The sequence below is a fragment of the Thermobia domestica genome, chromosome 3, assembly GCF_964235325.1.
Source record: "Thermobia domestica chromosome 3, izTheDome1.hap1.1, whole genome shotgun sequence".
NCBI classification, from domain to species: Eukaryota; Metazoa; Arthropoda; class Insecta; order Zygentoma; family Lepismatidae; genus Thermobia; species Thermobia domestica.
Genome location: NC_137456.1, coordinates 236,032,260 through 236,049,092, shown reverse-complemented (window position 1 = coordinate 236,049,092; position 16,833 = coordinate 236,032,260). Strand labels below are relative to the sequence as shown.

Here is a 16,833-nt window from a genome sequence, read left to right as displayed (position 1 = left end):
AATCATTTACAAACATAACTTCAGATATTTCCACTTAAATCTTATATTTTTAGTTGTAGTTTTGAACCCACTTTTAAATACAAACATAACTAGCAAGATATTATCGTTCCCATTTCTCTTTCAACTTTCCAACTGGTATATTTAATTTCCTATTGGTTGAAAATGTAGTAGCCTATCATAATTTTGCACAGTTTCAGGATGAAATACATTATTTCATAATTAGACAATAAGAGATTTTGGGTTAACTTTACAATGCCCACTCCAGCTGGTATACTCAGAAACGAGGAATTACACTATTAATTTTAAGAAAATGGATCAAAACGTCCTTACCATAAGCTAACCCGTTCTTACCCTTATCCTACTTATTCTTATTTTACTGTACTTTACTATACCCTTTTAAAGGGGTCCTACTTATCGATGCGCAGCTGGAGCGTGTAATGTAAAGTTTATCCGAAAAATATTTTGTGTGAATTAAAAATACAGGATTTTTTTTTTTTTTTAATTTACAGGTATAGTTGTTAATACTAGAGGGAATAGTAATGTTAAGGAACTTATTCATGTGTGCGTAGAAAGTGATCTGTGAATTTAAAAACTGTAAAGCCCGTCTCGCACGGATCATAACTAAGGCCTCAACTCAGGCTACAACTTAACAGTGTTGCTTAACTCTCTCTAAACTTCCATGCAATTTCTTTTATCCTGGGGTGATGTAAGAGTCTCAGACGATCCTTAAAACTAGGTAGGTTTTACCAGCAGAGCCTCTCGTGATCGCTGTATTAAACAGACGAAAAACGTGTTACGCACAGGGCAATCAACTGTCGTAATCGTAAATATTATTCTTTTTCTATTTCGCAATATGAGTTCATCCGAAGAGGGTGAAATAGCTATAGCAGTGATATCTGCTCTGTTGCTGACACAAAATCTGCCCTTCCCTTCGCCCACAAAAAACGAGAGAGAGAGAAAGATTAGAGGATCTGGTGAACCAGGGAGTGGTTTCTTCGCCGCAATAATGCACAGGAAAGCACCGTATTTTCAATGGTGAGTAATGACCTACTTACAGAAGATCCTAACTCCGAAAATTCAGCAGCGAGATACGAACAGGGAGTCTGTATCAGCTAAAAAATGCTCTGTAGATCCTTGGATCCACCAGATTGAAGAACTAAAAATCAAATGACTGTCCAAATGTGTAAATGAGAGCAGTTATCAGGCACGGAAAGCTAAAATACAGAGCTACAGAAGAAAGAGCAATTTTCTAGTATAGGTACTGAGTGCATCCGCCAGGGTTTGCCCAAGCGGGCCCAGCCCGAAAAAACCCGGTGGGGTTTTTCGGGTTGGACCCACTTGAAAAAACCCACCTGGGTTTTTGAGCTTTTTGTGAATATATTATTGCTACAACTAAGTTGATCACATTAAAAGTGATTTTTATCAAATTTTGTACTTTCCTCGGGCGAATTAAATGCTTTCACGTTAAGGTATAGAACAACATTCTACATAAGACCTTTATAAAGTTCTGAATGCACTGAATAAATTTAAAAAAGTTAGCTTGAGATAATTATATAACAAATTAATATATTGGTTATGCTTATAGCCTATTTAAAAAAATGCAATTTTATATTTTAGAAAATACTTTCCGTAAATAGTGTGCTCGCCGACTCGGCTATGCCGAGGGACGTTATCCCTCATGGAGGAGACCGGGGCACATTGTCACAATTTTCACGTTTTATTTTCTTGTGATGCTCGTGTAAGGCCGAAAATTATAATTTTTAGTATACACATACTTTATCTTGTGTATAACATATATTTCTCTGTCCAATGTAACTCGCTCTGAACTGGACTTCTGTACTGTTTTATGATCAATACAGTTGTGACAATGTACCCCATATGCGGGGTAAGTTGTCACAATATATGGGGCAAATTGTCACACGTTATTCTTGTGGCACTTTCCAGAAATTGGTAGATATTATTAATGGTGCCTTCCATTTCAATTCAGGCAGAGCATGTACCATCACCATCTCAGATATTGTTGAAACTTTATAGCAACTAGACATGTTTTTAAGAGACCCATATTTTTTTGTTTTGTCGAAAAAAAATTTCCTGCCAAGTAATGGGCCATTAAAGACGGAGAGTACAATTTATGAATTGTAGAAGACATGGAAAATGGTCAACTTCGGAGCCTCACCATTCGGCTGTGGAGACATGTAGAGTTATAATTCTTGTTGTGGTATGTACATAGGGATATAAATAAACTATATTTCATTATAGTTTGGTTTGCGTATGCGTATCTTTTTGTACATAAATTAACAAATGAACGTTAATTTATCTAAAAAGTCGAAGTTTGCGAATTTTTTTCGAGCACTTCCGGTTCGAATTTTAAAATTCTGTTTTCACGGTTGGTGAGACCTGGTTACCCGCTTTCCGAAAAAAATTTTGTATCGCTTCTGTGTGCAACCGTTTTGTCGCGAAAAATTCGAGAAATTGTAAAATTTTCAAAAATCGCCATTTTTGGGCGCCGTTTTCTCGAAAACACCATCTTTTAAAATTCTGAAATTTTGTCAGATGGTTCAACTTTACATGAATAATAAACACGCCAAATACCATTCTCGACCAATGCTTCATGAATTAACTGCAGCCTTTTAAAGTTAGCGAAGTTTCGTTAACTTTGATGTCACAGTTAGCAACACTGGGAACAATAAAAGTGCAATGATTTGATGTTTGTGGTTCACATTAATTAAATGAAGAATAAAAGGTTTTCTTGACCTTTTTTTTTTTCATTATTTTGATCAAGAAGGCTCACTGAAATAGCCAAATGAGCCTCCCCCTACTCCTCCGTTTTCTTAAATCGAAATAATCTGAGATGGAAAATACGATTACGAAACACACAAATTTTAAGTTTACTTGAAATGGACATCCAATAAATTCTGATGATCTACAAAAAGCCTGAGCTATTACCTCAGTGATGATTCGGAATGCTCCAGACAAAGTCTCAATTAAGTGCGTTGTAATTACGGTGATCGAAAAAGGACAAAAAGTTAAAAAAAAAATCGAAACGTTTTCTTACGCGTTCCAAAGAAATTTACTGACTTTTTAAACAGAACAATCCCAACATAAGAATGGGTCATTCGGAATTTTACAGTATTCGACTAAAGTGGGTCAGTCCGCAACCGGCGAGGGAAGTGTGTATGTGTGTGTGTGTGCATTGTGCAAATTTTAAGTTAGCTGCTACTGCATTGCTACAAATCAAAGGTGCAGCCTGTATTGAATCTGTCATGAGTGACCTATTTCTTTTAGTAGTTCCGTAGAAAATGACTACTGTCTTCTTCAAGAATGTGGTGAATGTCCTGGAGTGGACGGAATAAGTGTGGAGTCTTTAATTATTTATCCTGATGAAAATGAAAGTGTTACGTATGCCATATGGGAAAACAATAATATCGTTAAAAAAAACTGTGCCACTTTCTTTTTTCGTATCGTACATTGCTTGTTTAACTTTAAGAATTGTAATTCATGACTACATCAAGAAAATCCGAAGAGAATTAATTGCTTCCGAAAAGCACCGTATAAAATTTCAAGATACAAATTCTATTTTACTTCATGTGGACTTCGCTGAAAACAGGACTGTTATTCTGCAAAGTGAAATTCAGAGTTATCACCGGAATATGAAAGAACTGACAGTTTTGTTGTAATAAACGACGATAAAACACACGATTCGGCTCATGTGCTCATAGCCGTAGACAAGATTCTAAACATACTCGAAGAAAAGCGAAAATATATTTTATAGAAAAAGGTTTGAATACGAGAAAATAAATGTCTACAATTTCCCGAACCGTGTCAGTGATTTCTGACGGTGCTGCATCCCACTTTAAAAATCGCTTTCAGATCTTCGAGATGCAGACAGGTCCGATAAAGCAGTGGTTTTGCAGTAAAACCGGTCATGCAAGGGTCTCTGCGACGGTATTGAGGAGGAGGAGGGTGTAAAGAATGTGGCAACGCGGCATAACCTTAGGCAAAAACAGTATTAAAACCGCAGAAGGAAAAAATGAAATGAAATCTTTAAGTTTTACGTCCCACGTTTATGCCGGTTAGGCTAAAGGAGACGGTGATTATGAGAAATGAATGAAATGGTGGAATGCAGAAAGTGGGATGAAACGGGATAACCCCGAGGAAACTCACGTGCACGATGTTTGTCCACCACAAAGCCCACACGGCGCGATCTGGGATCGAACCAGGGACTCCAAGCACCGGTGGTGAACACTCTACTACTGAGCCACCGCGCCCCCACTAAAACCGCAGAAGAATTCGTGAGTATAGTGTAAGTACAAACTCCGGGTATTACTCTCGTTTTGTTGCCTGGAACTGAGTTCGACGACTTCCGGAAGAAAAAAAGGGAAAGTTTGCGACCGGTAACTGGTATTCAACGAAGTCATCTTTGGCTTTCGGAAAATGGCGAAGTTTTTATGGCAGTAACAGATCACCATGAACTAACTTCATGCTTCTTCCAAAATCGAACTTCTGCAATTCAAAGTGTAGATTTAAGAAATCTGCAAAAAGGAACTTTTGTTACATATATATATATGTATGATAACCAGTGGCGCGTAGTAGAAATATTATGAATAAATCATGAGTTACGTGAAGTTGAAGTGCTGTTTATCAGGGTTGGCTGGTTTAAACCAAGGTGGTTTAAACCATGGTTTAAACCAGCTGGTTTTTTCAAAAAAACCAACTGGTTTAAACCAAAAAACAAAAAATGTTCGTAAAAGTGTAAGTGTTTGTAAAATCTTGATGAACACACATTTGTGGGTTATCACGTTTCACTTCCGTATATTATTCGTATTATATTCAGAACTAAATTCCCCATTCATTACTCAAAAAGATTATACTACAAAAGCAACTTTTTTTTTATAAGTTTATAAATGTTTATTTTGTGATTTTTTGTAGTTGTTATTATTGTTATGTAATTGCAATCGAAGAAAAATTCTAAATATTGTTTCGTTTCAATGTTTACTATTGATAAAATACATCGAACATGCCGTACTTTTGAGTGTGTGTGGGGGTGGTCATACAGACCCCACGAGAGGCATTTAGTGAAATAAGTATCTTTGGTATCTATTTATGTATAAATGAGTTTGAGCCAAAGTGGACTCAAATAATTCGTATCTTTATTCACTTTTCTTATTGATATGCAGATTAAGTCGGTGTATTTCTTTAATTTCGACCAATAAAAGTCGTTGTTAACTAACTTGAACTAAATTAGTTCTTCTGTACTCCGTCGTACTTTGAAATTTTTCATATGTAATTCTGTGTAATGGTTTCACTTGTGCAACTGTTTATCTTTTTGTCCTTCTGAAATGACTCTTGACAGTTATATTAAGAAGCATGTAAAGATCAGTACAACGTATTTTCATCAGGATTCCTTCATGAGTGAGTCGGCAGACGTAACGCATTTGTGGCCAATTAGTCCTGGTTCCGAGTTCAAATGGAGGACAGTTTCTCTCGGATGTAACTCGAGAAGCGGTTTTTATTCCACTTTAAGCTTATGTGACCCCTTCCAGCATAACCCGGTTGTTGCATAATAACATCAAGGCGAAACAAACTTATTTCTGTCCATATATGATATGAATATATAGAGCAAATTATTTAAACCATAAAAACCTGGTTTAAACCAAAAAAACCTGGTTTAAACCAAAAAACAGTTTTTTTTTTTTGGTTTTTTTAATAAAAACCATGGTTTTTGCCAACCCTGCTGTTTATGCTTCCACATAGACCTTCAGCATTTGTGACTATCGACAATGTGCTACGCAGGGGCGGATCCAAGACGGACTTCTAGAAGGGGAAGGGGGTAATACTGCTACTTAGAGCTACTTTTAAGAGCTTCAAACTCTGAGATCGGTTTTATTTATATATAAAATAAAAAAGTTTCTTCCCCTAGATCCATTCCTGGACGAGTTGTGAGTGAGCCAACACCTATTGGAGCACCTGTACGGTTACATGCTATTAGCAAAGAAGACACTAACCAAGCAAATGATTGGTCCATGTAAATAATAATAATAATAATAATAATAATAATAATAATAATAATAATAATAATAATAATAATAATAATAATAATGATGAATAAAAATAAATCAGTGAAATTTTGTTTCCGAAGACCATTTTAAGTAAGTGAACTTGAAATTTGTGCGTTTCCTAATCGTAACTTCCACCTCAGATTATTTCGGTTTAAGAAAACGGAGGAGTAGGGGGAGGCTCATTTGGCTATTTCAGTGAGCCTTCTTGATCAAAATAATGAAAAAAAAAACAGTCAAGAAAACCTTTTATTGTTCCCATGTGACATCAAAGTTAACGAAACTTCGCTAACTTTAAAAGGCTGCAGTTAATTCATGAAGCATTGGTCGAGATTGGTATTTGGTGTGTTTATTATTCATGTAAAGTTGAACCATCTGACAAAATTTCAGAATTTTAAAAGATGGTGTTTTCGAGAAAATGGAGATTTTTGAAAATTTTACAATTTCTCGAATTTTTCGCGACAAAACGGTTGCACACAGAAGCGATACAATTTTTTTTTTCGGAAAGCGGGTAACCAGGTCTTACCAACCGTGAAAACAGAATTTTAAAATTCGAACTGGAAGTGCTCGAAAAAAAATTCGCAAACTTCGACTTTTCAGATAAATTAACGTTCATTTGTTAATTTATGTACAAAAAGATACGCATGCGCAAACCAAACTATAATGAAATATAGTTTATTTATATCCCTATGTACATACCACAACAAGAATTATAACTCTACATGTCTCCACAGCCGAATGGTGAGGCTCCGAAGTTGACCATTTTCCATGTCTTCTACAATTCATAAATTGTACTCCCCGTCTTTGATGGCCCATTACTTGGCGGGAAATTTTTTTTCGACAAAAAAAAAAAGGTCTTAAAAACATGTCTAGTTGCTGTAAAAAAAAGTTTCAACAATATCTGAGATGGTGATGGTTCAATTTTATATTTTTTTTGCCTGAGTTGAAATGGAAGGCACCTAATGCAACTATTACTAATGCAAAAAGACTGTAAATGTTACCAGCATTAAATACTTAGTGTCTGAAAGAGAATCAAAACATAATTAAATGAGAGGGGAAACAATATTTGTTAAATAGGAAAGAAAGTAGGATGACCTGGAGCTTATATTTTCTCAACCTAAAAGATTTATTGTTACATCAAGCTTTGTAGGAAAACCAAAACTGCCATGAAAATAAAACTAACTCATAGCTAAGAAATCAAAACTACAAAATGACGAAATTATCAGATCATAGCGTACCTCTCCAATAGACCTACACAAAATTAGCCAATTGCATTTAAGTTGTTTCTGATTGTAGTTTAGGAATTGCTAAGAATTCCTCTGATAGGACTACTGTATAGCTAGAAGAGGAGTAAATATTATTACGAAGTTTAATTGCGTTTTATTAGTACGCACCGCAAACTAGTTTGAAAATGTTTATCCTTTTGCTTCTACAAAGTACCATACCTGGAGGTCATTGTCAGTTACAGTTAATACACACGTAAAACAAGTTCTGCTTCCCTCAGTTTTCGTAGGCCGATTCCGTACATCGAATGCACAGAATCCACTTCTCGCTACATGTACTCGCACTGTATGGATCGCCATAAACTAAACACAATGTATCGTCGTCCTCTGAGGAAGAATCGTAATCTTCTTTGAACCTTCGTTGACATTGTTTATAGGTGCAAAACTATTTGCTTGGGGAGCAAGATCACAATGTCTTTTCAGAAATACCGGATACCAGCCTGGGCCAGCAATGGACTTTTCATTCTACAACTCTGGGCATTTCAATCCTAGTTCTTTTGCATAGTTGTAAGCCAAATCGCGAACCTATTTTGTTGTGAGTCCAAATTATATATGCGAAGCTTGTTTTGGTATGATACTAGTAATTCTTCCTAGTATTACGAAGAGTAACCTAATGTAAATGAGCATTGGCCGAACTGTAGTTTGCCATCTGTAACACGTGCACAAAATCTTGCCAATGTTCTGTAGTGGACATGAAATTCTTTAGCAGCTTTAGGCCTACGTATTGATATGGGGTTGTTATTTCTTTTCATAGCTCTTGCTGCAACAAGTAGACCTTGCATTGGTGGTGCTTTCCTCTCTGTCTTTCTTTTGTATATTCTCACTGTCTGAGAAACAGAGATAACCCTATCGTTTGTATCGTATATAACACACAGTGGGGCACATTGTCACAGTGACAACATGCCCCGTCTTATTTGTAACAACTTGCCCCACGCGTCGCCATTACTCTTTTTACAAAATATCTATTCCAAACGACAAGATTAGGCGCATTCAAAGTAGCACATTATGAAGTTCTATTTGTAACCTACATAACACACACGAAAATATTTGCTTCTACCGCTGTCACGAACACACAAAACAGCAATTTCAGGACTCGGAAAATTTATATTCCGGCAATGAAAACAGAGAAAGGTCATCGGACGCAGCACCGTTGTTCCCGCACATCTCCAAACGAGTACAGTTAATAGTGATATCTAGTAAGTAAACAAGAAAGCAGCACCGGCGCGCTAATGTTTTCGCTTTTTTCAGAATTGCTACTGTGACAATGTGCCCCGGTCTCCCCTATATTTGACGAGTTTAGAGCCATATGTGCCTGTACTACCAGTAAATATGTAGTGCATTAGTAAAACTATTAGTATTATTTCTTACCTTTGATGGTAGCACAAGTAGCCTTTTACCCCAAAGACATTGAAATATTTCGAAAAAACCCATATGGGCCCAGGTGGGTTATTTTTTTTTTAAACGGGTCTTTCCAAACCCTGGCATCCGCTCAGTTCAGTACCCACAAAAAATGCTCACATAGCCCATAAAGTAAACTTACTGAGCCGGGAACCCATCTCATGTACTACACTCGGAATTTATGTATTGTGCCAGCATTGTAGAACGGTTCCCTAAAATTTCACGAAAGCCACATAACACTGATGACAATTAACTCTCATTGTTTCTGTTTCTGGTTTACTTTTGGCGCATCATATTTGAATTTTATGTTTACAAGTGTAGGATTACTAGTCTAAAATTATTACAAGTACTTTACGACGGATAAAATAAGTGAGTTGCTATGAAAGATGCTTGTATAGAAACTATTTTCCACCGGTGGTGAATTTCTGCACAGTTTACAGAAGTTGTATTTTGTTTACAAGTGGAACGCTACTAGTATGAAACCACGACAAATGCTATTGAAACTCGTATCATTGTCAAAACCCACTCGTTTTCACTACCCTAGCTTATGCGAATACCCACCTTCGTTTCGCTTTCAAGCTATTCGTATACCTATCCTGAATCATGTCTATCTGATATCTTCGGCCGTCTATTTAGGATTTCCGGGTATATCTTCTCTTATGCTGATTGAACCAAATGTTCCCAATTACTAGTGAGTTCTATCTAGGGAATTTTACCAGTTCCTCTCCCCTTCCATTTCTTTCGCCTAAACCATATTTGCCTACGACGCTACCTTCCTGTTTTTCTCCCACAGCTGCATTGAAATCTTTCGTTATAATTATGCGTGCACTCCTGTTCACCCTGTCTATAATTTCTTCTATTTTCTCTTAATTTTCCTTTACTTTTTCAGTTGTATGCGAAATTGTTGATGCATATATCTGTATATTTTTTTTTCTGTAAGTCATAACATCATAACTCTATCATCAACAAATTGTACAGTACTTTCACTGTTTTCTCTTTTAAAGGCTTACCAAGAATTATTCGTACACTATTATGATCACCTTTTTCATTACCTGAGTCTATATCGTTCGCTGTTCAAGATCCCATTACTTTCCCATCTAATTACATGGGGCCGCGGTGGCTCAGTGGTAGAGTGTTCACCTGTGGTGCTTGGGGTTCCGGGTTCGATCCCAGCCCCCGCCAAGTACTTTGTGGTGGACAAACCCCATGTGCGTGGGTTTCCTCGGGGTTCTCCCGTTTTCTCCCACTTTCTTCATTCCACCATTTCATTCATTACTCATCATCACCGTCCCCTTTAGCCTAACCGGCATAGCTGTGGGATGTAAAACTCGGCTTTCATTTCCATCTAATTACACAAATTCCTGCCAAATCCAGATTATTTTGTTTCATTTATTCTTTAAGATTTTATAACTTCCCTTCCTGTAACCGATGTAGTATCATTACCGCTCTTAACAGCAGTGATATTAGCTATTAAGATCTTACCAGCTGTTATCTTGCAAGGTTTACAAATAGAATATATAATAAAAACTACGCGGGCTCACTAATGTGCAATGTGCCTATGGCCAGCCAGCCATGTATTCATTCTTCATAAGTAAGCAGCAGTATTAGTAAATAAGAGTACGCAACTGACGGATATTGTTAAATTAAGAAATTGAGGGGTTATGTTATTCCGTCATTGTCCTTATTACGAGTGGGTACCGACAGTTTCTATGGACGCTTCCACCTTGATTAATTGACGAATCTTCGTGCAAATATACTATCCTCGTCCCCTCATTCATGTCGGTTTCTTCATTTCAGTTCCAAAATTCTTAATTTATCCTGCTGAAACTATTCCATTGTGTTACTGTCAACCAGATTTTGCAACTAAAACGAAGAATCTGGCATGCACGAAGATTCAATAGTTACTAAAGTGGAAGCGTTCGTCGAAACTGTCTCTGTACATAATGACCATGATGCAGTAAGGTAAACTTTCAATTTCTTTATACCCTTGGTGCATGGATCTCAGCTCGCACCAAGTAAGCTTTGTGGTGGACAGACACCGTAAAAGTGGGTTTTTCGGGGTCCTCTCGTTTCCTCCCACTTTCTTCATTTCACCATTTTATTCATTCCTCATTATCACCGTCTCAAAGCCTAGCCGACATAATTGTGGGCTGTAAAACTTAAAGATGTAATTTTTTTTCAATTTCTTTAACTAGTAGTCTATCTATGCGCATAGGACATGAATCCATGCCTTCTCTATCACATTTTTAAATCCTATTAAGGCATTTACATGCCAAGGCCTTTGAGCTCTTCAATGTTAGAGGTTTGAGGTGAAGTTTGTAACTTATTTAAAATATTTTTTAACCTAAACACTCTCCCAGAACACCGTAAGTTCGACTAGAGGTCTGCAGGGCCGGAATTTTTAGCCTGAGCTCGGCCCGGCCCGTGAATTTACAATGTGAGGCACAAGCCGAGTCCGAAATATGTTTTAGCATTTAGGCCTGAGCTCGTGTGATAATCAAATAAGCCCGAATTACAGGAACTTAATAATTAACGCAAAATTGTATTTTTATTTACAGCAACTAAAGGTTTAATTTTGCAGTTGTGCTTTAAAAGTTCTCCTAAGTTAGGCCCGAGAAATATGGCTGTATATTTAAAAATTTACAGCCCGAGCCCGAAGTTATATATACTTTGTAGGCCCGAGCCCGTACAGACCTCTAAGTTCGTCATATCGTTTGTTTTAAAATTCATTGATGGGTATAAATGCCTTCAGAGAATTTAAGAAGCGAGTGAGGAAGTGTGACATCCGTATCAGTAGCGAGAAGTATGAAGTACAGTGAATATCAGTCATAGTAATGCAGCATGTAGTTCCATTTCATTGGAGTTATAGGCAATTAGGTTTTGGAATGAGTGAAATTCCATGCTAATGTAATGAGCAATACAACTAAATGTGATATAAAAACCATGATCAAATAACGTTCTTAACGGCCAAAAAATAGTTGCTTGCTATGACTTCTGAACTCACAATGTTAAAGCAATATAAAAACTATTACCCTTAGAAGTAATAAATGAATAAGCTCTGCATTATGATCTTAATAATAAGGTAGAAAAAAATCAAGGGATTCTACAGGGTGGCTCATTTATTATTATATGATGTTCCAAAGACTGTGGTAAAGAAACTAGCAACATTACTTGAACATAAAATTGAATATAAACACATTACTCTAGTATTTTTCCTTACAAGAATTTTAATCTGTGTTCTCGATGGCATGGTCCACCAATGCACCTTCCATGCCTGGAGATGAAGAGCAACGTCGTCACAAGTAGCTTGACAGATCCGTACTGGTATCCTGTGGAGCTCTACTGTGCTAGCTTCCCGTAGTTCGGTTAAATTGTATATGTGATGTTGATACACTTTCTCCTTTTAAAATACCGTATAAGAGAAAGTTAGGTGGTGGCAAATCGGGAGATCGAGCAGGCCAATGCACGGACTTACGTCGACCGATCCTGTGCTTCGTGCAAGTTTCCTTCAGTCATTCTTGTACTGGTATGGCATAGAGTGGCGGTGCTCTAGTGACCGTGATCCCTACTCTGAGGCTACATAGTGTTGCCATGTCAAAACTTTGTTTAGAATTCCAAATACTACAGTCAAATATCATATGCATAATTATGGGCCACCCTGTAGTAATGGATTATACTGCAGCATGGGATGTGAGGTAGGGATCGCCAGATCCGGATCCGAAATTTCGGATCTTGGATCCGGATCTGAAAAAACTGATCTTGGATCCGGATCCGAAATTTCGAATCTTGGATCCAGACTTGAAAAACCGGATCTTGGATCCGAATTCGAAACTCCGTGTCAGAAAATTCGGGTGTTCCGAATCAGCAAAATTTTCCAAATTATTGACAAAGTGATTTTCATTCCTATGCTTAAAATAAGATTTTAAGACACTTTTGGTATCTGATCGTGTGACAGTCTTGCGATCCCTTCATTCTGTTGATATTTGGATTTCGTGCCTTAATATATCACAATTACTCCAAATTTGATTAAGTAAAACTGTCGACTTAGGTGAGAGCAATCTCATTGTCAGATTCGATTCTAGTGGAAATACTTGACCGAAAAGGTAGTAAATCTTTTTTAAAGCGGTCGTCCTGATGGAAATTTGTCCTTTGTTTTCTGTAACACTAGTCAAATGCTGGGATGAAACCTTAGTCTCAAGCCCAAGCTTCTTCATTAGACTCAGGCTGCTTACTTTTCTAATTCTTTCTGAGTTATTGTTGCCACTGAATGAGGCCATTTCCTAGTCGTGATGGGCTAGGCCATTTCTAATAGAACAGCCCATAAAATATAGATCAAATCAAATTAAGGAGCAACTTCCTTTTCTTGCTCTTGATGAGCTTTTTTTCTTTCTTTAAAAATACGTTTCTCTGTGACCGTACCACTCCAGTTAGAATTAAGAATTGTAGTAGAGATGAAGTTCTAAATGGCAATTAATGTATCAAAATCAATAATGTATTAATGTATTGTATGTGTATACAAAATACCATATGGAGCCTCGAGCAGTAACACGTATCTTTGTAATTAGTAATCCACTACTATTAACTTTGCATAGGTTGTATAAGGAGCTATATAATTCATGTAAACACATAGGCGGATGCAGGGGGAGGGCGAAAAGTCGTTCGCCCCTACCCAGCGCCGCCATTAACGGTGGCTCAGTGGTAGAGCGTTCACCGCCGGTGCTTGGGGTCCCTGGTTCGATTCCAGCTCGCTCCATGTGGACTTTGTGGTAAACAAACACCGTGCTCGTGGGTTTTCTCGGGGTTTTCCCGTTTCCTCCCACTTTCTTCATTTCATTTATTTCTCATAATCACCATCTCCTTTAGCCTAACCGGCATAGGCGTGGGACGTAAAACTCAAGGATATCATTTCATAATGAATTTTTGTTCAAATAACAAGTTTCATTTCTCTAACATTCCAGGATTCCGAGATATAAAAGTCTTTTCTCCCCGCCCCTTTTCTTCCCCTCTAAGACATACATCAAAAAACGCTTAAGTACATACCTAATTATTTCAAATGTAAAGTCCAAATACCAAATTCTATGCTCCTAACCTTCAGAGGTTCCCAGATATCAACATGTTATAATAATTACAAACCTCACCCTCTTTCCTTTCCATCTCTTTTCTTTTCCTTTTTACTAAAACGCCAAAAAACACTGAAACACATGTCAAAGTATTTTCAATGAGAAATGCAAATACCGAATTTCAAGTCTCTAACCTTAAAGGATTGAACATATTAATACAATAATTGTAATCCCCACTTAATTTTCTTCTCGCCCTTTTTCTTCCCTTCTGGGCCACATATAAAAAAAAAGTTGAAATACGTATCTAATTATTTTAAGTGAGAAGTCCAAATACCAAATTCCTGTTTCTAACCCTTTAAGTTTCCGAGATATAGGCATATTATTATACTAATTGCAATAATTGCAATTATCACCCGTTCTTTTACTTTCTACATCTTCCCTGTCCCTTCTAATTTAAATATCAAAAAGCACTTAAACAAGTATCAAATTATTTTCAATGAGAAACCCAAATACCAAATTTGAAGTATCTAACGTCAAGAATCATCAATATTTTCCACCTCATTTCCCCCCTTCCTCGTCGAAATTCCCAAAGTCCTTCCTTAGTGGTATCCTACGTCACAAAGCCTATAAACTGTCCAAATTTCAAGTTTTTAGTTTAAGCGATTTGGCCTGTACGGTGATCTGTCAATCACTCAGAACTTTGCCCTTTTTATATAGAGAGATTTAAGATTTTATGGGAAAGCCATGGATTTTATCCTAAGGCCGCCAGTGTCTTAGAAATGTAATAGCTTTGCTATAAACTTTAAGCAATCAACTGACTGATCTGCGTCTATATGTATTATGTAAAATGTCGCTTATGATATTTATTTTGCTCGTAATAAAAAAATAGAAATGATGATGAAAATTCAAAGACATCCATGATTTTAGCGTAATGCTGCAGGAGTTCAGATCATTGAATTAATCATAAGAGCCGACTGTATAAGATAGACTACATTAAATTCCAATGTGGCACAAAGAAAATATGCAGCATTATTATGCAGTTTTTCAACGTTATAACTCATTCTGAAAATATCATAGGTCTCACAAACAATCGAATTTTAATCCTAACTCGATTAATATATAACAAAAGGCAGATCTTTGCAACTACTGACTTGAGATGAAAGTGGCATACTTGTAGTACTAAAGACTAAATGATGAGTCTGACTTCGATGATGGGAATGAGTGGTCTAACTTCGAAAAATGTGAAATGTGATTTTCATGTAATCTTTTGTCATTTAAATTGAATTGTCTTCCCACTGAGCTAGATAAAATCTTAAATTTTATACATATGGATATTTTAGTTCTGGGTCTCAATCTAAGGCCTAAAATATTCAAAACAGGAGTCCGAATCTGAACTTCGAAATTTCGGGTGTGGATCCAGGAATCGAATATCCGGATCCGGATCCAATATTCGAAACTTCGGATCCGGATTCAAGATCCAAAACTTCGGATCCGGATCCAAGATCCGAAATTTCGGATCCGGATCTTATAGGATCCGGATATCCGAGATCCAGATCCGTCTGGCCATCCCTAATGTGAGGCAACCTTATCTGTGCGACGTCAGTTTTCAGGTTTTCCTTTACTTTTTTTTTTTTTTTTAAATTCATTTTTAAAATTTGATTTACTTAATATTTCTTCCCACTTTTTCCTCAAACTGCACCATTTCCTATATCAGATTATTGCGCTAAATAATTCAGCATACCGTACTCGAAACATTATTAGTAGTAATATTTCCGGTAGCGTAGTTCTGTAATCCAACTTTCCGAAGAGGTGAGATAGTTTGTCGATCTCTCTCTCTGTGAGAGTTTATATTGCTTGCGTGATGCTGTACATTCGCCAACTACCCGATTCAAGCTCAGTGCGTGTTCGGAGCCCGCGTTAATAGTAGCTTCTGTTGTTCGGTGTTGCCTATTAGGACATAAGATCATTATTATTATTTTCTGACATTCCTTCCACGAAATGTATCCTTAAAATAGAATTGGCGTTTACTGTTAATATTCAATTGCACTTCATATACACACAAGTAGTTTTATAAAAAGCTTTTTGTTTGTTCATGAGACCTTTATTAAAATAGAATATATTAAACGTACAAAATGCAAATCGTTTCAGATTCAACACATGATGGCCTTCATTGAGCAAGAAGCCAATGAAAAGGCTGAAGAAATTGATGCGAAAGCTGAAGAAGAATTCAACATAGAAAAGGGTCGTCTTGTACAACAACAGCGTCTAAAAATTATGGAATACTATGACAGAAAAGAAAAGCAAGTGGAACTTCAAAAAAAGATGTAAGTTACTCATTTTGAATTCTTATTGTGTGTAAACTATACTAATAGAGTTTGTACAGTTTAATAATAATAATAATAATAATAGCAATGTAATGATACAGTAAAATATGTTCACTTCAATTTGGTTTAATGTAGCTTGTTTGAGAAACTGAGCTGATAGTTTGTTTTTATATAGCTACTTTAATTGAATGTTCTTGTAATAATGTAGTGAGATAAACAGGGTTTTGAAGATCATTTTTAGCTTGAATTTTCTTACCCTAAGAAAATTTTAAAAAAGGGGGAGAGGGGAAAGTTCGAAAAAACGCCTCCTAAGCTGGGTTTTTGCGAAGGCCTTTTTGGTGTCTGAGCGTTTTCAAAGGGGTGAATTCTAGATTTGTGCAATTATCTCGAAAATTATTAATTTTTTCAGGAAATTATTTACGTGAAAAATTCTGCAGTATAAAGGTCCTTAAGACTTTTCCGTAGCAGGAATTTTTTTTGAGTAAAAGGTGCGGTAAAGTTGCATTTTTTTTAAATATATATATACACGTACGTAGTCTTTTCCACACTGCTGCGGGAGATAGAGTACTGAGCGCTGTTTATGTGGTATCCTCAATAGCGTAATCAACATCAATGTACAATATTAAAAGATCAGTTTAAATTATTCGGTTTTTTCTTCTAGACAGATTTCATTTGAATTTCATCTGTTGACTCTTAACATTTTTCGAACTAA

General features: G+C 36.5%; 1 protein-coding gene across 1 annotated transcript in view; it reads left to right on the top strand.

Moving 5' to 3' along the window:
- Positions 1-16,833, top strand: part of Vha26 (V-type proton ATPase subunit Vha26) — a 35,819-nt gene that overhangs the window by 472 nt on the left and 18,514 nt on the right. The window contains exon 2 of the mRNA XM_081752231.1: positions 15,946-16,121. Coding sequence (XP_081608357.1) covers positions 15,946-16,121 — 176 coding nt within the window. The remainder of the gene's footprint in view (positions 1-15,945; positions 16,122-16,833) is intronic.